Here is a 26,308-nt window from a genome sequence, read left to right on the forward strand (position 1 = left end):
CCAGTAAATGTTTTTCTCGGAAGAAGAAGAAGGAAGAAGAGACCTTTCAAGAAAAATGGCGAAAGGCGAAATGAGAGCAGAGGCAAGGGCCATACGGTAAGCCACTAGAACATGCGGACTCATGCCGTCGTTTAACGCGAATTTCGCGACGATAGACATCAACGCGTAACAAAACTGTATGAATATGACTGCCAAGAACGGCTTCGATCTCTCCAGCACTGACATTTTTTTGAAGCTTCCTGATCAAATCTCTCTCTTTTGTGGGTAGTAGCCCCAAAAAAAAAAAAACCCTGAAAGATGATGGGTTTATGACCAGAGAGAGCACAGAGGGGAGAGAGTATTATAGTTTTTGCTCTCTCACCATTTTTACATGCTTCGGACAAGAGCCGAGAGCCGTATTATAGGATGTCTCTCTACTGGGTTGTGGGGTCCACAGTTTTTAAAAGGGGTTTAATTTCAACTAATTTAATTATTTTAGAGGTGTTAAAAATATGAAAGATATGGATTAGCATTTAATATTCGTCAAGTTTGGTTTTACGTATATATTCATTATTCAATCCTAGATTATCATAACCTCTTAATTATTTTTTTTTATAGAGAAATATTTTCCTTTTATAAGATAATGAATATCTCAAATATATATTTAAATCGGCAAAAAAGAAATAAAAAACAAGCGTGAAAGATAATCAATACACGAAAAGAAAGAGCAAGAAACTCGTTTCTTCGTCTGATGTGTTTAAGGGGGAAAAGCCTCGTAAACCCCAAAACAACCAAATTCTGTTTGTGTGTGTTTGATGACTCCCTTTTGGATCAATAAATACGGCAGTTGCAAAATGGTTCTCTCATTCTCTCTCTTAAAATCGCTACCAATATTTTACATCTATTTTATTTTATTTTCTTTAATTTTTTTAAATATATATGAAACCCCCCCTCACTATCTTCGGATACGTAACGGGTAAATCCAATCTCTCGTATTCTGCTGTTAAAGAGTCTAATATTCATACGAATAGAACGAGTTCCATTAAACTGGAGTTTTACTTTATCGGTTTCTTTGGTTATTTCCGGTTAGTTCGGTTTATTCCAGTTTAGGTTCACTCGGTTTGATTATTATTTTCTATTTTCTGGATTTTTTTAAAACTTAAACTGTAGCTTAGCTTTCATTTCGGCGAATCCATGCGAATTGAATTTAATCCCAAATTTGAATCTCTCTTCTTCCATTGCACGATAACGAGTATACGATATTCTGACATTTTAATTATAAAAAATATTTATTTTCTAAAATATCATTTCAATTTCATTTTTTTATTACTATTTCTACACTCCAGTAAATGTTTTTCCTTTTAGGTCGACTTTATATATTGGATATGTCATATGTGTAATCATTTAATCAGTTTTATTAATATCCATTTTTGCATTCATGACGCGTTTTGTTTTCCACGTGTTTGTACGTTACGCACCATGCATGTAGGACTGTGGATTCCAAACGTCCTACATTTCTGTTTTGTTTTATTTTTTTTTATAAAGTTGAGAATACTTTGAATTTGATAATTAGAATTTAGTCCCTATGTTTTATTTATTTTTGTATATTCTTCCTCAAACCTTTCTGAGTTTTTCATTTCCATACCCAACATTTCATGATTTTTGAGACACCAAAAAAAAATATATAATGGAATTGTGACAAGCTTTTCAGTTATTGCATAATAGTTTTATATTAAAGATATAGATTACGTAAAAAAACCTAGAAAGCTATATAACATTATATATATTTATATATATCGGGAATTTTCTTTTGAAGATAGACGACCCACGATTTTAGTTATATTTTTACAAATGATTCATGTTGCGTTTGAACCGACTAATGTTTAAATATAGAATAACCGTGTGTAATCGTTGAAATCTAGTCACGTAACTTTAATTGCATTTAATATATGGTTTTGGTGTAACTCATCGTTGTTTGTTACTAGGCAACATATCATGTCATATTTTTTTTTAATCATATAATGACCTTATTTTCTAGCAAGGGTTAATATTTCGTTTCAAATATAGAAAATTAAATTAAATTGAATAATATATATAAAACCCAAATAGTATTATTATTCTAAAACCAAATTAATTGAATAGAGCTATTCCGAATGGATGAAAAATGTAAATTTGTTTAAAAATAACATCTTTTGGGTCTGTTAGTAAATATAAAATACTTGGAGGATTTAAAAGTAATAATGACATCTTAAGTAAAAAGAAGTTTTATTTCTTAAAAAGAACGAAAACGAAACGTGAAGGGGAAGAAGGGCTTTCACTAGCGAAGAGAATTCCAAAAAGCAAAGAGAGGGAAAAAAAAATCCCCTGTCGTTCTGCGTTTTCTCTTAGAGCCCTAGTATTCTCGACTCTTCAATTTGATTTGTTGCGAGTTCCTCGGCGAAAATGGTGGGTTTCTGTCTCCATTGCGCAACTCCCGTCTCTCCAGTTAACTTGATTTGCTTTGGGATTTGAATTTGGCGTTTCTTCGGTGCGGTTTTTTCTGAGATTAAGCGTTTAGTGCTTGACTCGCGAATCTAATGGGTTATATCCGAGCTTATGCGCTTCTCTGGTTCAAATCTTCAGTAACCTGGAAAATTATAGCTCATATACGTGTCTTTTGATTGTCTGATCTGAAATCATGAATGCCATTTTACTCTTTCTGTGTCACGAGTGCTTGAAATTTGAGCTATTTCTGTGGATTGCTTGATATGTTGATACTAGATTCAAATCGGTTTGCAGGATTCATTTGTCTTCTCAATTGACCCCAATTGACTTCGTCTATTTTAGTTTTTCGGCATCGGTTTTTGGGTTCGTGTTGCGATGTGTATTGGTTATACATTCTCTACGCATCTGATTGAAATTAGGGATTTGTTTTCGCTTAAAATGCCATCGTTGAAGTTGAAAGATTTTACGTTTGTTACATTATATTTGCATTCAGGAACTGGTATGGGGATTTGCGATTGTCGGGTCGTTGCTTTGCCGAGTTAGTATCGCTTTACAAAGCGTGATTCTTTGTCAAAATTTGGAGCTGCGTCGAATGACATTCGGAAATTTGGTGGCTACCAAATCAGAAGTTAGCATAAGAATGCAGATTTGTCCGATGGCTTTGTGATGTCCTTTTTTAATGCTCGCAACTTGCAAGTGAATTTACACAAGAGCAGTGGCCATATAGAATGAGTGTAGCTATGTAAGGGAACCCAAGTCCCAAAGTCTTGATCTGTCATTTTCCTTCTTGATTTTCAGATCATCAATGGGGTTTCCCAGTTGTTGTGGGTTCTATAGAGTAAATTCTTACAGACTACGAAAGCTGATCTCGATATGGCTGTAGTGTAGTCTCGACAAATGCATTTCCTTGTTTCCCTTCCCCCTTCCCCCGATCAACGGGGACGCTTTGTGCACCGGGCTGCCCTAAATATATGTTTAACTATGAATCTCTGCATGTGAAGAAGAACAATATTGCACAAATATTAGAAGCTAGATTAGCTGGCTCTTGAACTGATACAAAGGATAAAGCATTGTATCATCTAAGCATGGTGCCTGCCTGCTTAATATTCCCATTTTTTTTCTCTTCAGGCAAATGCAGCTTCTGGTGTTGCTGTGCATGGTGATTGCAAGCTGAGATTTCTGGACCTCAAGGCGAAAAGGACTTACCGGTACATAGTCTACAAAATCGAGATGGAGCAGAAGGAAGTTATTGTCGAGAAGCTCGGTGAACCCACTGAAAGTTACGAGGATTTCTCTGCAGCCCTCCCTGCTGACGAGTGCCGCTATGCTGTGTACGATTTCGACTATGTCACGGATGAGAACTGCCAGAAGAGCCGCATTGTTTTCATCGCCTGGTAACAATGATCCCATTGTTCTCTGATTCTGTCCGAACCCACGTAACCGAACCGTTTGTGATTGCTTTTATTCCCGCGGTTAGGTCACCTGACGCTTCGAAGGTGAGGAACAAGATGATATACGCAAGCTCCAAGGACAGGTTCAAGAGGGAGCTTGACGGGATCCAGATCGAGCTGCAAGCCACCGACCCAACCGAAATGGGTCTCGACGTGATCAGGAGCCGCTCGAATTAAGAGTGAGTGAGAGGTCTGTCATGGTATTCAACATGGGTATTCACCAGATATACCTTTCCTTATAGCAGAAGGGGAAAAAGACCTTTCTTTTTCTTGTTTCGTGTTTGTTTCCATAGAGAGGTAGAGAAGAGTGATTTGTGTGACGAGAGACGAGAGCTTTCAATTTCTCTCTCACTGGGATCGTCGATCCTTTCTTCCTTCTACGTTCTTCTTTTGGGTTTGACTGATTATCCAGATTTTGTTGATCAAGTAAATCACAGACTTACCCCATAGTTATTGTTGATCATGATTTTGTAGGGTATCAATTTGGGCCGAGGCCCGAAGCCCGAACTGGTAAGTCCAATATTAGTGGATTTTGGGTCTAAGTTTTTCGGTTCCGGGGTCGGATTCGAATCGAGTTTCAGGTCCGAATCGGACCGATTTGAAAACCCGATATTCTAAAAAAAAAAAGAAAAAAAAGATTTATAAAGGAATTTTTGCGGTCCGATCTGATCTAAATCTATAATATATAGGATCGGTCTTCGGACTTAACTATAAAGTTTTGAAGAAAATCGGATCGATCTGACCGCAAATCCGAAGTCTTCGGACCGAATGCGGTGTTCAGATCGGGCTCGATTGACATCCCTACAATTTTGATTCTCAACTTTTGATTCTTGATATGATCGTGTTGCCATAAAAATTAGAGGTGGACGTTTTGGAAATCGATTCGGGTTTAGGATATGAATGTATCGATTCGGTTTTTTCGATTTTAACAAAAATAGATACCAATCAATTTTTATATTATGTTAGTTCGAATTCGATTCGATTCTGATTTTTATTAAATATATGTATATATATATATATATATATATATATATATATATATATTTAAAATTTTCGATTTTTTAAAATTTTTAAAATTCAGTTTGGTTTCAATTTTTATCATTTTTTTACTTAATTATAAAATACTTTTTTCAAAAATTTTAAAAACATATATTGAACTATTTTCTATTTTTAATTGTGATTTGGTTAACATTGATCATTCTTCTGCTTTCGGATATGATTTTTTTTTTTTGAAAAAGCAAAAGAAACCTCTCGAATCAGCGAGAAACAAAGATTTTAAGGCGGGTGTTTTCATTCTGCGCCCAAGGAAGACAAGATCCAACGGCTGAGATTTCATCGCGAGAACCTTCTCGAATCTTTACACCGACCGTTCTCTCTTTATTTAACCCGTTTCTTTCTTCCTCACTCACGGTGCTACGAAAACAAAACTCAAGAACAATTTCTGAAACGATTTCTCTTCTCTCTGTTTCGGTTTGATTCTTCCTCTGAATTCTTTACCCAGCAAAGTTTCTGAGTTCTCATGGCGGGAAAAGGAGAAGGTCCGGCGATCGGAATCGATCTCGGGACGACGTATTCATGCGTCGGAGTATGGCAACACGACCGTGTCGAGATCATCGCTAATGACCAAGGAAACCGTACGACGCCGTCGTACGTTGCCTTCACCGATACCGAGCGTCTGATCGGAGACGCGGCGAAGAATCAAGTCGCGATGAACCCTATCAACACCGTCTTCGGTAAGCTTCCTCTGGTTCTGCATCACTCAGTTTATTTTCTTATTTAAGTGATTATAAACTTAGGTTTGGATGATCGGTTGGATTATCACTGCTGCATGTTAATTTCCGTTAGTTTGGTGCTTCGTATGACATGATCATTTGACACGCAACACTGCAAATTGTAGCTAGTGCTGGATTATGCTTTAAGTTACAATCGGTGATGATTTACACCATTGGAGGTGATGAATGATTGGAGATTGTGTCTGAATTCTTTAACTTCGTTCTGAAGTGGTTAAGCAGAGAAAATGTTTCTGAGTTCTCGGTTTCATTCCGAACTATATGTACAGCCCGTCTAATGGATTCTTGAATTTGATTTGCAGATGCCAAACGTCTCATCGGTAGAAGATACAGCGACCCATCAGTCCAAGCCGACATGAAACTATGGCCATTCAAGGTCATTCCTGGTCCTGGCGACAAACCCATGATCGTGGTCAACTACAAGGGCGAGGAAAAACAGTTCGCGGCGGAGGAAATCTCGTCCATGGTCCTCATAAAAATGCGCGAGATAGCCGAGGCTTATCTCGGCACGAGTGTGAAGAACGCGGTGGTCACTGTACCTGCTTATTTCAACGACTCTCAGCGTCAAGCTACCAAAGACGCTGGTGTGATCGCTGGCCTCAATGTTATGCGTATCATCAACGAGCCGACCGCAGCAGCAATCGCGTACGGTCTTGACAAGAAGGCATCGAGTGTCGGTGAGAAGAACGTGTTGATCTTTGATCTGGGTGGTGGTACTTTCGACGTGTCTTTGCTCACGATCGAAGAGGGTATCTTCGAAGTGAAGGCAACGGCTGGTGACACTCACCTTGGTGGCGAGGATTTCGACAACAGGATGGTGAACCATTTCGTTCAAGAGTTCAAGAGGAAGCACAAGAAAGACATTAGCGGGAATCCACGAGCTCTGAGGAGGTTGAGGACAGCATGTGAGAGAGCCAAGAGAACTCTCTCCTCCACTGCTCAAACCACCATCGAGATTGATTCCTTGTACGAGGGTATCGATTTCTACACAACCATCACCCGTGCGAGATTCGAGGAACTCAACATGGATCTCTTCAGGAAATGTATGGAGCCCGTTGAGAAGTGTTTGCGAGACGCTAAGATGGACAAGAGCAGCGTTCATGACGTCGTCCTCGTTGGTGGCTCCACTAGAATCCCCAAGGTTCAACAGCTTTTGCAGGACTTCTTCAATGGCAAGGAGCTTTGCAAGAGCATTAATCCAGACGAGGCTGTGGCCTATGGTGCGGCCGTTCAAGCTGCCATCTTGAGCGGTGAAGGCAACGAGAAGGTCCAAGACCTCTTGTTATTGGATGTCACCCCCTTGTCTCTGGGTCTTGAGACAGCAGGCGGTGTCATGACTGTGCTTATCCCGAGAAACACGACCATTCCGACCAAGAAAGAACAGGTCTTTTCGACTTATTCAGACAACCAGCCCGGTGTACTTATCCAAGTCTACGAAGGGGAACGTGCGAGGACAAAGGACAACAACCTGTTGGGCAAATTCGAGCTCTCGGGCATTCCTCCTGCACCCCGAGGTGTTCCTCAGATCACCGTTTGCTTCGATATTGATGCCAATGGCATCTTGAATGTGTCGGCTGAGGACAAGACCACTGGACAGAAGAACAAGATCACGATCACCAATGACAAGGGAAGGTTGTCCAAGGAAGAGATCGAGAAGATGGTGGAAGAAGCCGAAAAGTACAAGGCCGAGGACGAGGAACACAAGAAGAAGGTCGAGGCCAAGAACGCGCTCGAAAACTATGCTTACAACATGAGGAACACGATCAAGGACGAGAAGATCGGTGCAAAGCTTGATCCTGCGGACAAGAAGAAGATCGAGGACGCCATTGACCAGGCGATCCAATGGCTTGACGGGAACCAGCTGGCTGAGGCGGACGAGTTCGAGGACAAGATGAAGGAACTTGAGGGTATCTGCAACCCGATCATTGCTCGGATGTACCAAGGTTCGGGGGCTGATATGGGCGGGGCCGGTGGTGGGATGGATGACGATGGTGCTCCTTCCGGCGGAGCTGGTCCCAAGATCGAAGAAGTCGATTAAGCAAAAGGAATCCATTTCTTGACCAAGTTTGCTACAATCTATCGTTCCGTTCCGGTTATCGTTTGGTTTATGTTGAAGTACGGTTTCAATGTTGTCATGGTTTTAAAACAATGAAACTTTCAGTCTCTTTTCCGGTTCGAGTCTGAACACACTCCGAAATTTTATGTGGAGAAATTTAGTTAAATGGACCTGTCAAAGAACAAGAGTGCTTTTGAACTGAATCGTATCTTAATCTCGATTTAATTTCACTGAGAGTATCAAAACACAAACAAAGAACCAATAAAAAAACGTTGTACAACAAAAAATCTGATAAAAAAAATCAAATGTATCTAATAATAACAATGGTAATGACAAGTTACTCGAGCTCAAACGGGCGGAGACAAACACGGACTTCGTGTTCTTGAGGACCCGTCCTATGTTTAGGCACCATAATCTCCAACATTGTCCCCGTCTCGTCCCGGTAAGCCTCCAGCTTCGCATTGTCCGGGATCCGGCTTGGTAAGAAGATTTCCCGGATGAACTCACCCGGCGGACAGTGTTCGGGTGCCGAGTCCGATAGCTTGAATGTACGCTCGTGTCGCTTGATGACTGGCATACACGAGGTGCTCACGCACGATACCTTCACTATTCCATGTCTCGGAGTGTTCCTCCATGTCACTTTCACCTTCCCTAGATCGATCAGTGGCAGGCTGACGATGATCAAGAACCCGTTCTCGTCTTCGTATATCGTCTTGGCGGCCGTGACTGGCCCGTACATGTTGTTCTTCATCACCCCGGTGAACTCGTTTGACCATGATGGCAACTCGGTTGAATAGGATTCTTCCCCGTTTGCAGGAACGAGACAGTCCTTTCGGCGTTTGTTGTTGCTACAATGGGGTTGGTATACAATATCCATGGCATTAGCTGCGTGGTCTGGTGAATGAGCAGACAGATTCAGACAAGGACCGTTGAGTTTATTCACTTGGATGTGGCCGTTGGCTTTAGGCGGCAGAGGAAGTAGTCGTTCAAGCTCAAATTCCATGTGGGGGAGGTTCCTCCATGAGCCGTAATCACTTGCTTCGGTCGGGATATAGAAGTTGACATCTCGACCCGTGAGCTCCATCCATCGTTTCTTTTCGTCCTCATCGAGCATGGAAAGGCCTGGCGACCGAACAACTTCGATCCCGTGTAGACACTGTGGGTTAGAAAGGCCGCGATAGTGTTTCCTCTGCATCCTATGAGAGCGGACGAAACCTTTGTCCACGCTGAAAGGGAAAGGACGCTCGCCCTGACGGGAATGGCCATTCATGTAACTCCGTAGCTGCATCTTACCAAGTGCATTATCGGGCTTTTGCTTGAATACCCACATGTACATATTTTCCATATCGTGCTGGACCAAGAATGAATCGAGCTGTAAGTCAGATTTCCCGTACCCAGACAAACTGTTGTTGCAATCCCTCGTTATCTTAGTCTTGGACTTCTCATTCAAGACGGGTTTGAAGCAGAAACTAAAGAAAACCCAAGCACCCCACACACTATCCACACGCTTACTGTACTTCTTCGCAGACTTGGGCACGTGAACAACAGCCACGGACTCGTAAATCGGAGGCCTGAGTCCAACATCTAAGATGTCACAGTGGTCGTTCCATGAAAATGGAGGAGGACTAGCTTCAGATGAGAGTGGGAGATTGATATCGGGTGCACCTGAAAGCAAGACAGGAGACCGGTTCGTTTCTCTTTCAGTTTCTTCAGGAGTAAAAGCTCCCGAATCCATGGACAGAAGCGTGGATGGGTGATAATTCTCCATAGAAAGTGCAGTGAGGAGCATCTCCCCCATATTTCTTACGACAATTCTTATTTTTACGCCTTTGTTTCCCGCGTATATCCCACAGGGCTAAAAGCAACACTCCATCATCAAACCTAAAGCGACAGAGATTAGAATGTCAATCCACAAATCCATAGATACAACTCAATGATATCTTCATTTTGCACGATCTGACAAGCCTCCACCAGAAATTCACGTCGATTTTCACGAGCAATTCCACGCCTTTGGCCTAATCACGGTAAATCCACATCAAATTCAGAAATCCCGCCTGGAATATCAAAGAGACAACATAAACATGATCAAGATCAATCTAAACTTCAATGTACACCATATCCAAACCCTTAAAACGCATTGAGATGCAGAAATCTCGGCTGAAAATTAATGAGACCATTGAACAATAATCAAGAACAATCTAAATTTCAATGTACACCATATCCAAATCCTTAAAATGCATTGAGATGCAGAAATCTCAGCTGAAAAAACAATGAGATCATAGAACAATAATGGAGAACAGTCTAAATTTCAACGTACACCATATCCAAACCCTTAAAAGGCGTGGTGAAACAAACATAATCGCATCCATTTTGCTATTGAGAAACCAATGATCTAAGAAAACAAAAACTCCGATCCGATGCAAAAATCTATTAGCATTATCGTGTCAATTCAAACGAAAGGTCTCTACTTCAGAGATCCCCATATGTTCAATTTCCAGATCTCCTATTGTTTCATTTTCGGTTACTTTATTGGCCGCTAAAACGATTCAGTCGCGAAACAAAATCGCGCCAAAACGAAACACATAATATTCAGATTCAAACCAATTGGGATCATCAACAACGACAACTCAAACATAGGGAAACGAAAACCCTAATCGAGAAATCAAAACAAAATAATGAAATCAAGAAAAAAAAAATCGGTGTGTTATTCCATGAAGCTGTCTTTTTTACCTGAAAATCAATAAGGCTTTGGTATTGGCTGAGAAGAAGTATAGGCGCTTCTGTCAAATAAACCCCATTTTCGAGATCGAGAAGAAGTAGAAAAAGAAGAAGAAGAAGGGTAGAGAGATTTCACCAGTCCAGACATATGATGCCGTTAGTTAACGCCGTTACATGGACCTTGTCGATTTCTTCGCTGACTTATATTCGGTGCTCACTTTCCTATCAATCAATAATGTGGACATTTAATGTCAAGTGCCACGTGTACTTGCTAAAGAAATTTTAATGTTTTTATATTTGAAAATATTAACCAAAAGATAATATTTTTTAATTGGTCATATTTCATCTTTCATCTCATCCAAAAGTTTGTTTATGCCTATTCGATATATCTCATTTTAGTTTTTCACATTTTGAAACCAATTCTTATTGCAACTTTTGATGATAATTCTTATATTTGAAATCACACACTTTGATTTTAAGGTTACCACGTGGCGGCGATGGCACACTGTGGATTTAGGATACCGAACTAGGGTGGATATTTCGATTCTATTCTTTAAAATTAATACGAACCGAAAAATACGATATTTTTTTTAATTCCAATCTTTTAAAAATTTTTAGATGATATTATTTTTAGAAATCAAAACGAATCAAACCGAATTTTAAAAAAAACTTAAAAAAACTGATTTTTTTTAAAAAATCTAATTTTTTTAATAAAATCGAAAACGAACCGAACCGAAATCGAATCAAACATAATATAAAACCGATTAGTATCTATTTTTTATAAAACCAAAAAACCCGAACCTATATATTTCCGTCCTGAATACGAAACCGATTACCTGACTGAACTTAGATAGAGAAATGTCGAGATTCGCTCCTAATTCTGAACTTTCCGAAACTTTTCGGACCTATAAATTCAATGGAGTCCGATCGTTTTTCGGGTGAACTCGGGCCGGGTGCCAGGTCCCGCGCCGCACAACTATAAAGAACTCTGAAATCAGAAATGGGCCGAAAAGGAAGCCCGACTACAAATCTCCGAGACGAGATTCTCCCTCGCTCTCGTTCGATCTCCACAGCTGATCCCGATTTTGTCCTTCTCCTGCAATCGAAATCAGAAACAGAAGCGACTCGAAGATTATTCGTCGATTCGAGATTCGTATCAAGGTTCGTGGTTCTTAGATCTCAATTTTCTAGTTTTAGCTATTGAATCTGTGATTTATGCGTACATGGATTTGTGTCTATATTTCGGTTCTCTCGAAATTGCTTGACTGCTTCATGTTAGACGATTTTTTTCCCGTTCTAGATTTTCCTCTGTTATTGACGATTGTTTCTGTCTGTTACTCTCAAATAGGAACATACAATGAGAAGTGCTCGAGTTTGATACGTTATGAGCATGGTAGAGGGATGGAATTTTGTATATGAAATGGCTGAAAGAAGGGAATTTGGTCTGCTTTTCTACTGTGATTTTGCTGTGTAGTGGTTTGGCGAAGTGTGATCGAATTTTTACTTTTTCTATCCTGAATTTGATATCTTTCTGTCTACGTAATTTTCAGATGCTGCAAGAACATATAGCTAGGGTTTTGGTTTTCTTATACGAATTTAGGGATTTTCTCACCACCATTTGATTTCCCACTTTAATTTTGCTTGAAGTTAGATGGTTACATTAGATCACCGGTCCATATTCATATTTGTCAATTAAGTGGTGTGTCCACAGTCCATATTCATATTTGTGAATTCTATGGTGTTTTGTAGGTAAAAACCTTGGTGTTGCTCTTGTATGTGCGGCTGCTCGGAAAGGGATATAATTGGGGCATGAATTGATTACAGGAAACATAAATAGGTAATATCTTAAGTATTGCATCAAAGGAATAAGAAAGACTTCAGAGGACAAATAAGAAGAAGATCCTTCCACTGTCTCTAAAAAGCCTAATTCATGTCTAGAGCAAGGTTCAAAAGGGAATTACCCCCTGCTCAAGAGGTATGAGATTCTGTTCGCACATTTTGCTAATTTTGATTGCAGTGAGAAATAGAGAGTGATGAGAATAAGGTGTGGAATTCTATTAACTTGAATGGGCAGGTGAAGAAAATTTTTGGTGATCCCTTGAGTTCGTTTGAGAGTCTGATTATTTGACTTGAATTCTCTGTATGTTTGCCTCTAGAACGGTGAATTTTTTTCATATACTGAATCACCTATTGATTACCCGGTGATCAAATTTGAGGGTGATTATTTTCCTTTGGATTTCCTTAGGACTGCTTGAAATTTTATGATCTGAGTTAAGTGAAGTCTATGGTATTATGCATCAGGGAAGACTTAATTTTCAATACATGTTGCTTTTCTTGTTACGCATTGCAGCATATTGAGAAGTTGAGGAAGGTGGTAGACGAAGGGAATTATTATGGAGCACTGCAGATGTACAAATCTATCAGTGCAAGGTATCTCCTCTCATCTCCCATACTTGTTCACCATTACCTATGTTATCTGTTTCTGTCGACTTTGTTAGTGTTTGTTGACTTTGCTTATTGTATTATTGTTAACTGGGAGTGATTGTGTTGGGGATTTGTCATTCTTGCTTTTCCAATCATGGCATCATGCAAAACATATTTGTTTCATGTCACCTTCATATTTGATTCATCGTATTCGTAATGAAAATGGCGAACATATCGATAAAATATTTGCTTTTGCCGCAGATATGTTTCTGCGCAGAGATTCTCTGAAGCTCTTGATATCCTCTTTTCAGGAGCATCCCTTCAACTAGAGCATGGCCAGGTTTGTTCCTTTTCCTTTTACTTGTTATACCTCTAGTTCTCTGCTTTCTTGTTGTTGAAGTTGGGATTACATTTGGTGGCAAGGTTTTAAACTTGATCCCTTTGGTAGATTCTCCTGTTCAGTTTTGCTTTTTGTTTTCTTAATGATTTTCTCTGTAAAACAATTTATTATCAGGTGAGTTGCGGGGCAGACCTTGCACTTCTATTTGTCGATACCTTAGTTAAGGCCACAGCTCCTTGCAATGATGAAACCCTTGGTCAGTCCATGCCTTGTATTATTGCCATAATGCTGCGTTTTTTTTGTTTGCTGTGCCTTGTTCTTCTTTGAGGTTATAATGAAAAATGTTTACTTTCTTGTTAGATCGTATCAGGTATATGTACAAATTGTTTCCTCGGATTCATGTACCACCTCACTTGGTAGACATGAACGATGATGAAGCCGTTCAGAAACTTCAAGAAGCCCTTGGGGAAGCAAAAGTGCGTGTGGAAAGCGTATCTTCGTTCTTGAGAGCTGCTGTAAAGTAAGTCATGGTCATATTCATGGTCATATTATGTATGTGCTTTTTGTAGGCACAACCTCTTGATGGTACTCTTTTTCACTTTGTTTTAGGTGGTCCTCAGAGTTTGGAGGCCCAAGTAGTGGAGCTCCTGAGCTGCATGTTATGCTGGCTGATTATCTCTACACTGAGTCTCCTGAATTGGTTGGCCCTTCGTGCTGATGGATTATCATGTAAAGATATTCCATAGTTTGAAATGAATACTTTTATTATTTTCCGAGCAGGACATGGTTCGAATATCATGGCATTTCGTTAGAGGGGAGGACCCCACCAAGTTTGTGTCTACACTGATCAATTTTATGGGAAAGGTGAGCTTCTTCTTTGCATAGTATCCGTGTATCTTCTTGTTTCCTCTGTGGGTGATAACATAGTGATACAATCTGTATTCAATAGCATGAACTAGAGATACCATCGTGTTCATCATACGTGTTTGCTCTTAGATTTGCATCATGCGTCTCATTGTCTTCTTTTTTCTTCACAATTTATCACTCTTTATCTTGTATCCTTTTGCAGTGCTATCCTGGTGAAGATGACTTGGCAATTGCACGGGCAGTTCTCATGTAAGCTGATCGAACCGGAGTCCATTTCCCGTCCGTATAGTACACGATCTTTAACGGGTTTGAAAGAAAACAGTGAAGAGCTTTGAGGGGCTGAAGGTGCTTATTTTTTTGGTTAGGTACTTGGCTCTGGGTAACATGCAAGACGCAAATTTTATCATGGACGAGATCAATAAACAAGAAGAGTCAGGGCAGCATCACCTACAAGAATCAGACCTTATCCAATTCATCTCCTATCTTTTGCAAACGTTAGTTGCTCCGCATCATCGTCATCAACTTCTTCTTTAAGCCCTCTTGGAGTTTTTTTTTTCCTGTTTGGGTCATACAACGTGTTTCGGTACAGGTTGCAGAGAGATGCTTTGCCCGTTTTCAATATGTTGAGGACCAAGTACAAGTCTAGCATCGACAGAGAATCACTGCTTAACGAGGTATTCAACCAATCAACGACCCGCTAATTCACATTGTTCTGTTACTTGATTCATCTGGGCTCATTTTTTTTTTCCGCGGCTAAATGCGAGCATTTATCGTTGTGAAGTTGCTCGATGACATCGCGGGGAGGTTCTATGGAGTTCAACGCAGAAATCCTTTGCAAGGAATGTTCGGCGGCATCTTCAACGTAAAAAAAAACAAAGAGAAGAGCTGCACGTTTCAATTGTATTGAAATTACATGGTTAATGGCGTCAAGTAATCGAGTGTAATAACCATTGGCCTCTCTCTCTCCATTGTGCTGCAGATGATGGGATGAAGGAGACGTCATGGCTTCTATACACAGTTTCTAATAACGAAGGTAATGAAGAGAATATTCTTGCAAACCTCTCGGGAAACAGGTTTTTCCTCCTCTTTATCCAGAAAGATTACATTACAAAAATGATATGATATGATATGATATGATATGATAGCAGAAACAAATGAAATGAATTGTTTGGATTAAAATAATGTCCTTTTTTATTCATTCATCATAAAAAGCAGTGGACAGTAATATTATCGACACTATATATAAATATTAAATATCCTAAATATGCATAGTAAATCATCTGATGAAAAATACAAAAAAAATATGAAAAACGATATTATTTCTAAAAATATAGGTATAACTAGGTATAATGGATAGGGGAAAAAATAAAGGAAAGATTAGATAAGGATTCCTTCCAGATGATGCATATCTCAATCACCACATGTGTTTCTTTTTCAAGTTACAACGTTCTACAACTCGACGTGGAATGCTCCCAGAAACAGATATTAAGAAAATTTGGTTTGCGGATCATGTTTAGTTTTATATATGACCGAGAGATATATAGACTAGGATAGCTTGATATTGTAATATTGAAATTAATAATTACTTGAATATCTATATTCTAATATAATATATTATACAAATTAGTGAAAATAATACCTAATATCGAAAATATCATTTTGTGTTTTAGGAATATCTACATGTGAAATTATATTTGGACAAAATATTAAATATTAATTTTTCCGTTACATTTGCCAACACAATATGTTTTTTTTTTCTTTAATTTCTCACAAAACGCGGGAACCGACAAGAATACACTAACTAGGTTCCCTAAAGTTGACCGGAAGTAAACATGACACGTGTCCCTACCATTGACGATTAGTTCGACACTTGGCGAACCGGAAGGACAGGTAAGACCATCACTCAGTCTCTCTCTCCTCCGAGAGAGGGGTCCCGTATCCACACAGACATTTCTGTATAACTATCTTATTTTGTAAAATGACAAAAAAAAAAAACACCACTGAAAAAATATTAAACAAAATTATAATTTCTATTTACAGAATTTTAGTTAAATATCAGATATCACGTTATTTTTAGGCAAACTAAACAATTCAATTAGGTATGATTTATGGAATTAAATTTTTAGACAATTGAACTAGAATTAAATATGGAAATATATTGGAACATATATATTTTTCACACATTCTTAAGATAAATAATTAGATATTAGAGTGGAAAATGACTTTTGGCTACGAAAACTCTCTTTCTTGGTGTTTGACAAACGAAAAAAAAAACTTTATGTACTATTAACTAAAAGAAGTAAAAATAATAATTGGATAAACAATTTTACTTTAATTAATAATTAAAAAAGGTTCATCAAATATTTCATCTTTATATATTAATCGCGCATATATATGTCAGTTTTACTGAAAATGTTGAAATTTAGAAAAGAAATATGTTTTGCAGACTCAATTTTTGGTATAACATGCAAAAAGCTCCAAACATAAACACATGCATGGATATGAAATCCAATGTTATTTGAGTATTACATACAAAAAAAAAAAAAAAGGCTACGAGATATCAGATATGTGATGTGACCATCAACAACCATGTGGAATCATTTTTTTATTTTATAATTAAATACTAATTTGTTTGTTTGTTTGTTTATGTGGTAATCTCGTGCCAACTGATTTTCAAATTAAATTAAATATCATATATTTGTTGGGTGGTTGGATCTCATGCACTATTAAAATAAAATAAATCAATGTCAGACCCTCGCATTTTCTGAAAATTTTATCTACTTACCTTACCGTATACGTTATAGTCTAAATAAAATACAATTTGACTCCAATGTAAATAAACGTGCATGTAGAACGATATTCGAAACGTTGAATTTTATTTTCGTAATATATATTTTAGGTTGAAAGACATGAAAGGGTTATAAAAGAGTTAATTACTCTACCATTATTTTTTTTCTATAATTGATATTATATGATTAAAATTTTAATAGAATTGATATGACATAATTAATAATGGGTGGATGAATAATCTTTCCATATTAACTGTGATACTATATTAATGACAAAATCGACTAATCACCTTTAAATAATCATGCGTGCTTAATTACCATATAGTTAGTATAGAAAGATCAATCAATCAATTAATTATGTTACCATATTAATAGAAAACTTGTGTTAGGATTAATGACCCCGTATAATTCGAAAATGTTTGACAGAGATGTTATTTTAACATTTTTCAACAAATTTAATCTAAAAACTTTTTGTATGTTATCATTAGATTGAAGAAAAATATTTTATACCTGAAAACCCAATAAAAAAATTATTTAACAGTAAATTTCTGAATTATAATTTTCTTTTTGTACGACAATTAAATTTGTTAAAAAAATATCCCGAAATACAGGGGTGGCCATTTCGGTTATTAACCGAATAACCGAGCCGAACCGAACCAAATAAGACATAACCGTATCCGAACCGAACCCGATATCAAAACCGAACGGTTATGATTTTCTTAAATCCGAAAAAACTAAAACCGAACCGAATAAACAAAAAAATAACCGAAAATTTCTTTGAAAAACTGAACTTGTTACCGAAACCGAGCCGAACCCGAACCGAAAAATAACCAAACCGAACCGAACCGAAGTTTAAATAAAAACTGAATGGTTATAGAAAACTATAACCGAAATAACCGAACCCGAATATAACCGAATCGAATCCGAACCGAAACCCGAGTTGACCACCTCTACCGAAACATATAATAATTAGACTTCAAAGTAAAGACTTGTCCTACCACCTTCGCCACCAAATTAAAACTGAATATTTAGAAGAAAATAAAATATGAATGAGGCAAAAGAAAATACCATTTGACAAAAAAAATACCATTTGACAAAAAAAATACCATCATAATCCACGTTGGCGGATCATCTAATAATAACGTATGGATAGATATATAACAGCAAATGGGACGATCCTCGTCGGACGGTCCATCCCCTCTCGTAATACTGTCAATTTTGTTCCGAAACTCGAAGTCTGACCCGATCAAACCCAAAAATTAGTGGATTTCAGATTTAAATTTTTCAACCCGAAAAAAATCAATTTTCGGGTCAGATTCGAATCGGGTTTCGGACTCGAGTCGGACCGATCCGAAAATCCGATATTTAAAAAAATACAAAAAAAATTATACGGATCGGTCCGGTTCAATCCGACCCGATCTGAATCCGAAATATATAAGATCAAGTTTCGCATTTATCGAATCCAAACCCAAAAAGTTCGGATTAAGTGCGGGTTCGGATTAGACCAGTCCGATTGACACCCTACTCTCCATAAATTTTTAAATTATTTAATTTTAATGTTTTATCCAAACTCGAAAATGTTTAAATATACTAACAAATTTGAAAAGCAAAATAAAGGTTTTCGTGTAGAGAGAGGTTTCCCCACGTGGCCAGACCAAACTTTTGTTTTAGGGGGTTAAGAAACAGGGGGAGAGGTTTAGGAGGCCACCGTCTGTAGCCGGTAAACCAGTACTTTTTACCGGATAATCCGGTTGCGTGGTCTTTATTATCATTTTTAAAATTAAATAAACTGTATTTTTTTAGAGAATATAATGGGTTTAAGCGTCTTCGGATTTCCGTGGTCTGTTCCTAAGGGGTTATGTGTCTTCTTCGTAATTTCTATTTGAGAGAGAGAGAGAGAGAGAGAGAGAGAGAGAGGATGAGAAGGAGGATCGATGAATTTTCCTTCTGAAATCTGTCAACTTCTATATTGTTCGTAGAATTTACAGTAGTTGTTGAATCTGGTTTCAATTTTCGTGATCTGATCGTGTAACTGGAGCAGGATCGTGGCCCGAGAATTGCTTGCTAGGTGAGTTTTGAATTGATCACAATTTGGTGTGCGTGTGTCTGTGTGTGTTTTAAATTCTGTTGGTTTTTTGTTGATCTGTTTATTCTCCGGAAGTCGGAGATGATTTTTTTTTGTTTTCCTTGATTCTCTTCTTTGTGGCGATTTTGGACTTGATGCTTGAATTTCAAATTTTCGAAAATTTCGTTTGGCGGGTGTGGTGGGAAATTGCCAGTTTGTTCGTGATCTGATCGAGGGAATCAGATTACTGATTTTTTCAGAATAATTGCAAGATTTGCAATTGAGATTCTAAGTGAATCTAGCATTTTGAGTTCAATTGCTGGATCATGCCCTTGTTTCTCTTTTTGTTTTTGTCGTCTTCTTTCCACGTGGATTGATCTCTGCTTTTGCGTTTCCGACGTATGCTTCTCGTTTCAATGATCTCCGAATGTTTTGTCCTTTGATCCGTTTTGGACTTGTTTCTCTGATCCGATCTAAATTGCTCTACTCATTCTCATGGTTACATCATCTTCCTGTTTTTGCCTCTGATTCATCATTTCGGAGTTTCTGTTCTCTTGTCAATTTTGATCTTCAAAAAGTCTGAATTAGCCTTTTGTTTGGAATTGTGCATTTAAGATCCTCACTCGAGTACTTGGATCTGCAAATATGATAAATTTAATGGAGAATATTCTGGAGAAAAGGTTAAAAAAATCGAAATAAAAAACTGTTTAGAAGAAATTTTGGGTTGGCCATTATCCATCATATGAGATATCCTTTTTTACATGGTTTTGGATTCGTAGACGTGCGTGCTTTTGCCTTTTTCAGACATTGTCTTGGTCTTGACAGCCCCTTCAAACTGTGTTTGGTATTTGATTCGTGATGATCATGGTGTTAAGTGTATGTGTTGATTCCTTTGCAGTTTATTGACCTGTTATGCATGTGCGCATTTGAGAGATGGTGTTCAAGAGAAGATTAGATTGCGGGTCCAACGGCTTTGATTTCCCAAACATACCAAAGGCTCCTCGTTCGTGCAGGGTAAATGACCACGTCAACATTTGGATCCGTTATCTTGATGTCAAATGAATTCTTTTTCTGATGAACGTGGTTGGCCGTTTCAGAGGAAGATCTTAGACAAGAGCACAGATGATCAGATTCGTGCCATTGATTTGCTTGCTTCTGTGGCTGGAAAATTACTGCAAGAGAACGAAAGTTCGTCAGCGTCTACCGATGCGTTTGAAGGGGATGATAATAATCATAATTATTTGGGTAAAGAGATTAAACAAGAACATGTAGATGAATATAAGCCGTTGAAAACACAGTTTCCCGATCAGGGGAAATCTGACTTGAAGTCTAGGGAAGAAACCACTAGCGAGAAGTGTCTGCTTAGCAAGTTTCCATTTTGCGAGAACAATGGCATTTTGGAGCAAACTTCAGTGTCTGATAATGATAAGGCTCGCGATTTGAAGGCGGCAGAGTGTGAAAACAAGAAAGGGGATGGTGGCTTCTCAAGCAAATTTGGAGGCACCGTTGGAGAGACAGGTGCTGTTTTTGTGAATACCGGGTTTGAAGAACAAGGAGAAGCAATCGATAGATTGGGAGGTGGAGGTCTAACAATGGCTGATATGTGCCACTCAAAGGATACGGCCAAATCACGTGTGCCGTTTCCTGAATCTGTTCACTCTGATGGAGACGTAAAATTTCCGTCTTGCAGGAACCCGGTCTGGAATGGTTCCTTTGCAAGACATGGGAATCATACTAAGTTAGGTAGAAGAGATGATGACGAAAACTTTTATAGGTATTACAAACTTGGCAGTAAATTTAATTTGTACAGGCCTCCAAAACGTATTGGGGATCGAAGAATAAGGAAGTTGCTGTCATCCAAGTACTGGAACGCAGTTCCCAACTTGAAGGATTATGAACACATAAGAGCTGGTTAGCATCAAAGTTTATTGTAACTATCTCTGAGAAAATTCCTTTCTTTTCGTCCTCGTCTTATTATTACATTGATTGTGGATATGTAGATGGTGGTCTGAAGGCCATGTACCGCAAAAGAAAGTCGTGCTATGGCTACAACGGATGGCAGCATGAGACCATTCACAAGCAGAGGAGAAGATCATCTGTCAGGGGCTCAGTTGTGACTTATGATGGAGGACTCAGTAGTGAAAGTGTTGCTAACTCACCCGACGTAGGAGATGCAGGTAGTTTCCGTTATTCATTATCGTGGCGCTTCATCTATGTGGTCGGAGTGGTTTTCTGATTCATGATTTTTGTTTATTTCTTCATGCAGGAAATGGTGTGCTCTCTCCCTGTATAGGTCTTCATTCCAAGGATTCTCATGGTACTAAATCATTTGATAGTTCAGAGAGATATCTTGTTTTTCCATGAAATGTTTCTTATGTTTCTTGGTGATTCCTTTCGCAGTAAAGTTCAGCATCAAGTCCTTTAGGATTCCAGAGCTTTTTATTGAAGTTCCAGAAACCGCAACAGTCGGCTCACTAAAGGTACTTTTTCTAGTTTCTTTTGCCGTCTGGTATTTCTCATCTGCTTGGTTCTGGGATGAAGACGTTTGGATATAGTCATAATCTTGATACTTTTTGGGTTATAGAGGACCGTGTTGGAGGCTGTGACTGCGTTACTCGGAGGTGGAATACGGGTCGGGGCACTTGTCCAAGGGAAGAAGGTTAGAGACGACAGCAAAACTCTATCTCAGACCGGTATCTCATGCCAAGAAAACGTAGGCAACCTTGGTTTCACCTTAGAGCCTGGCCCCGCTAAAGGGTCCGCACATTTTTGCTCAGAAGATCCTCTTATTTCTGTGCCATCTGTCTCAAAAAGTTTGTCGGAAAGGTACTCCCGATTTCGCTCTCAATATGTTCTTCTGAATCGAGATTTAAACTCTTCGGAAGCATAACCGTTTCTTATGATCTTCCCAGGTCTGCGGCTTCTCCCATGTTAGATTCTGGAATTCCTTGCTCCCTCCAAGATGCAGAAGATCTGGTTAACCCAGGAAATGGTGCGGAGAACAACCACGAAATAGTTCCATTTCGGAGCGAGGCATCAGCAGATCAACCGGGGTCAGATTCAGGAGCGCTGGTTCCAGTTCCAGCCATGGACATCGAGGCACTAGCTATAGTTCCAGTAAACCCGAAAACTAAGCATACTGACTTTGGACAACGTAGAACCAGAAGACCGTTTTCTGTGGCAGAGGTCGAAGCGCTGGTACAATCGGTCGAAGAACTCGGGACCGGAAGGTAACACACACAAGGGGTTTGGCTAATTTCACTTGCCATAGTGATATGATACTTGGGGTTTATATGGAACTAAAGATCTGTATGTAATTGTAAATTTGTAATCTCATCCTGCAGATGGCGTGACGTTAAACTGCGTGCTTTCCAGACTGCAGATCACAGAACATACGTGGACTTGAAGGTAATACATACGTACATACATCCACACCGACTCTGCATATATTAACAATCTGATTAACTATAATAGCTGTTCTTAGTGATTGGTGACGACGAGATGCATCTCGGGTATCATTTATTTCCGTTTTTATTAAAACTAATGCCCATTTGGTTTTAATATCTGCACGTAAATAGCATCAAACCGATAGCTTAACATCGTGATTTTCTCGCAGGACAAGTGGAAGACACTGGTCCACACCGCGGGCATATCTCCGCAGCAACGAAGAGGAGAGCCGGTGCCGCAAGAACTCCTGGACAGGGTCTTGGCCGCTCACTCGTACTGGTCGCAGCACCAAGTGAAACACCAAGCCGGGGTTCGGAAAACATCGGACCATCCAGCTGCCGACAGGAACCGAGTTGTTCAAACTGGTTCGGTGTAAAAGAAGTAAGGTAGTGTGCGACTTCACTTGACAAGGGAGAACAACAAGTTCACAAACTGTACAAAGGAAACAACACCAAAAACTTCGATCCTTGTTTGTAGGGAATACGGTGGGTCCCCCTAACAAGACCTTTGTTAATTTATTATCATTTTTTTTTCTTTTGTTCATTTCTCTAGTGGTTTTATTTTATTTTTCATTCTGTAGTTTGTAATTTTAGATATTCTTTGATTGTTGTTTGTTTATTCGGTAGTCCATGAACTTGCAAAGCATGAATGTATTTATCTGTTGAAAGCCTTTAGTTTCTGTGTTTTTAATAATCGATACATTATACTTATGCATCTATATATATGGGATTTGACACCGCTCTCTCACAGATTCACTCCGTCTCTGGTTCGGGTTCGTGTTGGTGCAAGAAGACGACACAGCAGAGTTACGAGTTCGGTCACCGAGCTAAAGCTCGGATCTACATCTCGGGAAGAAGAAACTGCATGTGTCGTTAGGGTTATAGCCGGAAAACACACCGGAGATCGATCGGAATCGGCTCCGATTCACGGAGAGAAAAGCTCCGTTCCGTCAAAGAGAGAACAAACAGAAAACAAAACGAGTAACGAAGAAACCCTAACCCTTGGAATCAACGAGAGGGTTCGAAACCTCTCTTCCTCCCAGCTGGTTTGCTGAAGACCAAATATATATTTGATAGCGGTTTCCTCTCTTCTCTTACAAGGAGAGGTTAAAGATGCGGTCTATTATATTATTAGACCGCAAATCAAATTTATTCGGTGGTAGGAGTAGAGTACATATGTAACTGTCCATAAATAGAGCCCTAGCTGCATCAATATATCAAGCATCTTCCTCGTCTCGGAAATGTTTCCGAGTTTCAATTGCTTTAACCACTTGGGAAAAGCTCAGAGTTTGGTCGTTGATCCAACCGTAGTTCTGCTCGATAAGATTCGGACTTCCCAACATCTCGGGATAACGTTCGACCGAATCACTCCACACGTTTTCCCCGTTCACATCTTTCAAGATCTCCCAAACCGAATTGATAAACTCAAACCCTCAACTTAATCCCATTACCAGAATCTTGTCGCTTCTCTTTAACCTCTTCTTCGCCTCCATGTACCCGAAAACATACCAAACTCCGGAAGACGACGTGTTTCCGAACCTGTGGAGAGCGCAACTGTCGACGGCTCGATGTCGTACTCGTCAAGTCCCAAGCCTTTTCCTATGGCTTCGATGTTTGCCCTAGTTGGCAGCTGTATGCAGAAATGGTTTAAACCGGTTTTCAGGTTTAGCCCTAGCCCGCCCGGTGATTTGCCTTTCGTCTTCTTTTTCAACGAGTGGACGATGGCATAACGAAGCAGCTCCTTCATGGGCAATACCTTTGGAAGCAGGACTCGAAGGTTTTTTGTCAGTGCCCTAACCGCCACATGTTTCAAGTGTTTGGTTTGTTGAAGCCCTTGGAACCCTTCTTCGTCTTCCCATGCTACATGCGTAAGCGTCGTCGTCTGCTCCAATATGTGCCCAGACCATGTTTTTGAGCTTCATGATCGCTCTGTTCTTCATCTTGGCGTTGTTTGTTTATAGAACCGAGCTCCCTCCTAGTCGGAAGAAGAAATTGGGAGGAATCATTGATCTGTCTTTGCCGTAGTAAATGTTTGGTCCAATGGATTCCGTGCTTATAACGATAGCTGTCGCGTTTTTGTACATCTTGAACATGCATTGGGCAAGATCTATCGCTATAGAACTCGCTCCACAGCCTAATCCCGAGAGATCGTAGGCTTTGATGTCCTCCCTCATCTTGTATCTGCTTATAACCTGGGAAGCCAGGGACGGGACAAGTGCGAACAACGAGACATTCACGATGAGAACGTCGATTTCCAAAGGAGAAACGCCCGTCTTCGCAAAGAGATTGTCTAATGAAGCGAACATAATCTCGTCCATCTCGGAGTATGTGTCGTGCAAAGTAGGGGAGTCGTCTCTGCCTTCCTGACGTTTCTTGGGGCGTAAGTCTCCTCCCCGAGACCCGAATTAACCATAGCCCTCACAACAAACTGGGTTCTTGCACCGGATCAACGCCCGCATAAACGTTTCGCTGCCGAGCTTACTCTCATGTTTCCCCTTGTAGCACTCGTAGTGAAGCACGAAACATGAGCGATTTCTCCTGTCGAGAAGCGATCTCAAGAGGCAGAAGATGACGTAAGAGAGAAGCGATAGATATGCCAGTACGAGGAGCTCCATGGGAGATTGAACTGAATGCGTACAAGAGACACTACAAAAAATCCTCGAATTCCAATGGATTTGTCCGTTGGAAAATTTCCAACGGATTTCCAACGGCGTTTCAACGACGATTTCCGTTAAAATTCTGTTGAAAATTTTCAACAGATATCCGTTGGAAACACCCGTTGGAAATTTTTAACGGAATTTTTAACGTATTCAATTGAAAAATTGGGTTGAAAATTTCCAACGGTATTTCCAACGGATGCCGGTTGAAATTTTTTTTGAAAATTTTTAAAAAAAATTCCAACGGATGCCGGTTGGAAATTTGGATTTTAATTTAAAAATCAATTGAAATATATATATTCGAATTCATATATATGTATGTATAATATATATTTGTTATGACTAGGGGTGTCAAAATGACCGGATCGGGGTCGGCCCGGCCCGAGCCCGACACAAGCCCGAATATTTACGGGTCGGGCCGGCCAGGCCCGGAAAACCAACGGGCCTAAAATCTTCGGCCCGGAGCCCGGCCCTGTGGACTTTTTTTGGGTTCGGGCCGGGCTTCGGGCTTGAAATTTTTTTAAAAAATTATAAACAAATTAAAATAATAAAAATACAAAAAATTTTAATACATTTCGTGATAATAAAAAGATAAAAAATAGATTACAAAGTTATATATTTTGATCTAATATAAATTTAAATTTAAATTTTTTTAATTTTATATGGTAATAAATTTTTAAAAATGATAAATTATTATATTTTTCATTTGGAATAATTATTTGAAACTAATAGTATTATAATTTTGATTATATCATTTATGAAAATATTATATCCTAAATTATTTAGTATTAAAGTAGTTTTTAGTTTTTAGAACTTTCTATATTATATAATATTTGTATATTTTTTATACATGTATATACATTATAAATATATATATATATATATATAAGATTGAATAAATGTATATATATATGATTAAATATGTGTGAATATATATATGTATACCTATATTTACCTATATACACATATATACACATATATTTATATATATAATTTATATTTTAATCGAACCGGCCCGGCCCGAAAAACGAACGTGCCTTGATTTGTGAAGCCCAAGCCCGTAAATTTTACGGGCGGGTTCGGGCCGGGCTTCAGGCTATTTTCACACCCTTAGAAACGACCATTTTTTTGTAGTTAGAGAAAGGGGTCTTCTCCTTGTTGTTATCGTGTTTGGTAACGGTTACCCATCCAATAACTGCTGTCCGCTAACTATCTTGTAGAATTTTTTTTTTTTTTTTTTTG

The 26,308-nt window shown here is 38.9% G+C and overlaps 7 protein-coding genes and 1 pseudogene across 12 annotated transcripts in view; 5 read left to right on the top strand and 3 right to left on the bottom strand.

Annotated features, from left to right (window-relative positions):
- Positions 1–237, top strand: part of LOC104827321 — a 4,793-nt gene extending 4,556 nt beyond the window's left edge. Inside the window, exon 6 of the mRNA XM_010560488.2 lies at positions 18–237. The gene's annotated coding sequence lies outside the window, so the exon portion shown is untranslated. The remainder of the gene's footprint in view (positions 1–17) is intronic.
- Positions 1–246, bottom strand: part of LOC104827320 (WAT1-related protein At5g13670) — a 2,302-nt gene extending 2,056 nt beyond the window's left edge. For all 3 annotated transcript variants that reach the window (XM_010560486.2, XM_010560485.2, XM_010560484.2), the window contains exon 1: positions 44–246. In XM_010560486.2, coding sequence (XP_010558788.1) covers positions 44–225 — 182 coding nt within the window. In that variant the 5' untranslated portion in view covers positions 226–246. The remainder of the gene's footprint in view (positions 1–43) is intronic.
- Positions 247–2,276: 2,030 nt separating this feature from the next.
- Positions 2,277–4,372, top strand: LOC104827322 (actin-depolymerizing factor 2-like). Its single transcript, XM_010560490.1, has 3 exons — positions 2,277–2,424; positions 3,592–3,857; positions 3,941–4,372. The coding sequence occupies exons 1-3, from the start codon at positions 2,422–2,424 to the stop codon at positions 4,089–4,091; spliced, it is 420 nt and encodes a 139-aa protein (XP_010558792.1). The 5' UTR covers positions 2,277–2,421; the 3' UTR covers positions 4,092–4,372.
- Positions 4,373–5,310: 938 nt separating this feature from the next.
- Positions 5,311–7,879, top strand: LOC104827323 (probable mediator of RNA polymerase II transcription subunit 37c). Its single transcript, XM_010560492.2, has 2 exons — positions 5,311–5,647; positions 6,007–7,879. The coding sequence occupies exons 1-2, from the start codon at positions 5,434–5,436 to the stop codon at positions 7,740–7,742; spliced, it is 1,950 nt and encodes a 649-aa protein (XP_010558794.1). The 5' UTR covers positions 5,311–5,433; the 3' UTR covers positions 7,743–7,879.
- A 69-nt stretch (positions 7,880–7,948) lies between these two features.
- Positions 7,949–10,667, bottom strand: LOC104827324. Of its 2 annotated transcripts, none has more exons than XM_010560493.1 (2): positions 10,491–10,667; positions 7,949–9,814 (listed from the first exon to the last, which is right to left on the bottom strand). In XM_010560493.1, the coding sequence occupies exon 2, from the start codon at positions 9,556–9,558 to the stop codon at positions 8,098–8,100; it is 1,461 nt and encodes a 486-aa protein (XP_010558795.1). In that variant the 5' UTR covers positions 9,559–9,814; positions 10,491–10,667; the 3' UTR covers positions 7,949–8,097. The 2 variants fall into 2 exon arrangements, with proteins under 2 accessions (XP_010558795.1, XP_010558796.1); XM_010560494.2 differs by having other exon boundaries at positions 7,949–9,775; positions 10,491–10,652.
- A 706-nt stretch (positions 10,668–11,373) lies between these two features.
- LOC104827325 (Golgi to ER traffic protein 4 homolog) lies at positions 11,374–15,345 on the top strand. 2 transcript variants are annotated; one of them, XM_010560496.2, is made up of 13 exons: positions 11,374–11,639; positions 12,303–12,453; positions 12,829–12,908; positions 13,164–13,242; positions 13,417–13,498; positions 13,603–13,762; positions 13,852–13,942; positions 14,023–14,106; positions 14,312–14,358; positions 14,475–14,603; positions 14,699–14,783; positions 14,891–14,971; positions 15,089–15,345. In XM_010560496.2, the coding sequence occupies exons 2-13, from the start codon at positions 12,409–12,411 to the stop codon at positions 15,098–15,100; spliced, it is 975 nt and encodes a 324-aa protein (XP_010558798.1). In that variant the 5' UTR covers positions 11,374–11,639; positions 12,303–12,408; the 3' UTR covers positions 15,101–15,345. The 2 variants fall into 2 exon arrangements, with proteins under 2 accessions (XP_010558798.1, XP_010558797.1); XM_010560495.2 differs by having other exon boundaries at positions 11,375–11,639; positions 12,228–12,453.
- A 3,391-nt stretch (positions 15,346–18,736) lies between these two features.
- Positions 18,737–23,667, top strand: LOC104827328 (telomere repeat-binding protein 3-like). 2 transcript variants are annotated; one of them, XR_773903.2, is made up of 11 exons: positions 18,737–18,966; positions 19,862–19,977; positions 20,061–20,874; positions 20,964–21,140; positions 21,230–21,280; positions 21,364–21,443; positions 21,548–21,789; positions 21,876–22,193; positions 22,308–22,371; positions 22,580–22,895; positions 23,161–23,667. XR_773903.2 is itself a non-coding variant. In XM_010560497.1 (10 exons), exons 2-10 carry the CDS (start codon positions 19,897–19,899, stop codon positions 22,784–22,786), a joined length of 2,034 nt encoding a protein of 677 aa, XP_010558799.1. In that variant the 5' UTR covers positions 18,737–18,966; positions 19,862–19,896; the 3' UTR covers positions 22,787–23,084. The 2 variants fall into 2 exon arrangements, 1 of the variants encoding a protein (XP_010558799.1); XM_010560497.1 differs by lacking the exon at positions 23,161–23,667 and having other exon boundaries at positions 22,580–23,084.
- LOC104827327 lies at positions 23,615–25,116 on the bottom strand (annotated as a pseudogene).
- Between the last annotated feature and the right edge of the window lie 1,192 nt (positions 25,117–26,308).

Source organism: Tarenaya hassleriana, unplaced genomic scaffold, assembly GCF_000463585.1.
Source record: "Tarenaya hassleriana unplaced genomic scaffold, ASM46358v1 Cleome5, whole genome shotgun sequence".
In the NCBI taxonomy this organism is placed as follows: domain Eukaryota; kingdom Viridiplantae; phylum Streptophyta; class Magnoliopsida; order Brassicales; family Cleomaceae; genus Tarenaya; species Tarenaya hassleriana.

Bases quoted from the DNA above. Each gene is read 5' to 3' on its own strand.
- LOC104827322 (XM_010560490.1), top strand. The intron at 3,858-3,940 runs GTAACAATGATC...TCCCGCGGTTAG, and splicing joins CGCATTGTTTTCATCGCCTG to GTCACCTGACGCTTCGAAGG.
- LOC104827323 (XM_010560492.2), top strand. From the start codon at position 5,434: ATGGCGGGAAAAGGAGAAGGTCCGGCGATCGGAATCGATCTCGGGACG. The intron at 5,648-6,006 runs GTAAGCTTCCTC...TTTGATTTGCAG, and splicing joins CCCTATCAACACCGTCTTCG to ATGCCAAACGTCTCATCGGT.
- LOC104827324 (XM_010560493.1), bottom strand. From the start codon at position 9,558: ATGGGGGAGATGCTCCTCACTGCACTTTCTATGGAGAATTATCACCCA.
- LOC104827325 (XM_010560496.2), top strand. From the start codon at position 12,409: ATGTCTAGAGCAAGGTTCAAAAGGGAATTACCCCCTGCTCAAGAG. The intron at 12,454-12,828 runs GTATGAGATTCT...TACGCATTGCAG, and splicing joins AATTACCCCCTGCTCAAGAG to CATATTGAGAAGTTGAGGAA. The intron at 13,499-13,602 runs GTCAGTCCATGC...CTTTCTTGTTAG, and splicing joins TTGCAATGATGAAACCCTTG to ATCGTATCAGGTATATGTAC.
- LOC104827328 (XM_010560497.1), top strand. From the start codon at position 19,897: ATGGTGTTCAAGAGAAGATTAGATTGCGGGTCCAACGGCTTTGATTTC. The intron at 20,875-20,963 runs GTTAGCATCAAA...GTGGATATGTAG, and splicing joins TTATGAACACATAAGAGCTG to ATGGTGGTCTGAAGGCCATG. The intron at 21,141-21,229 runs GTAGTTTCCGTT...TTCTTCATGCAG, and splicing joins ACCCGACGTAGGAGATGCAG to GAAATGGTGTGCTCTCTCCC.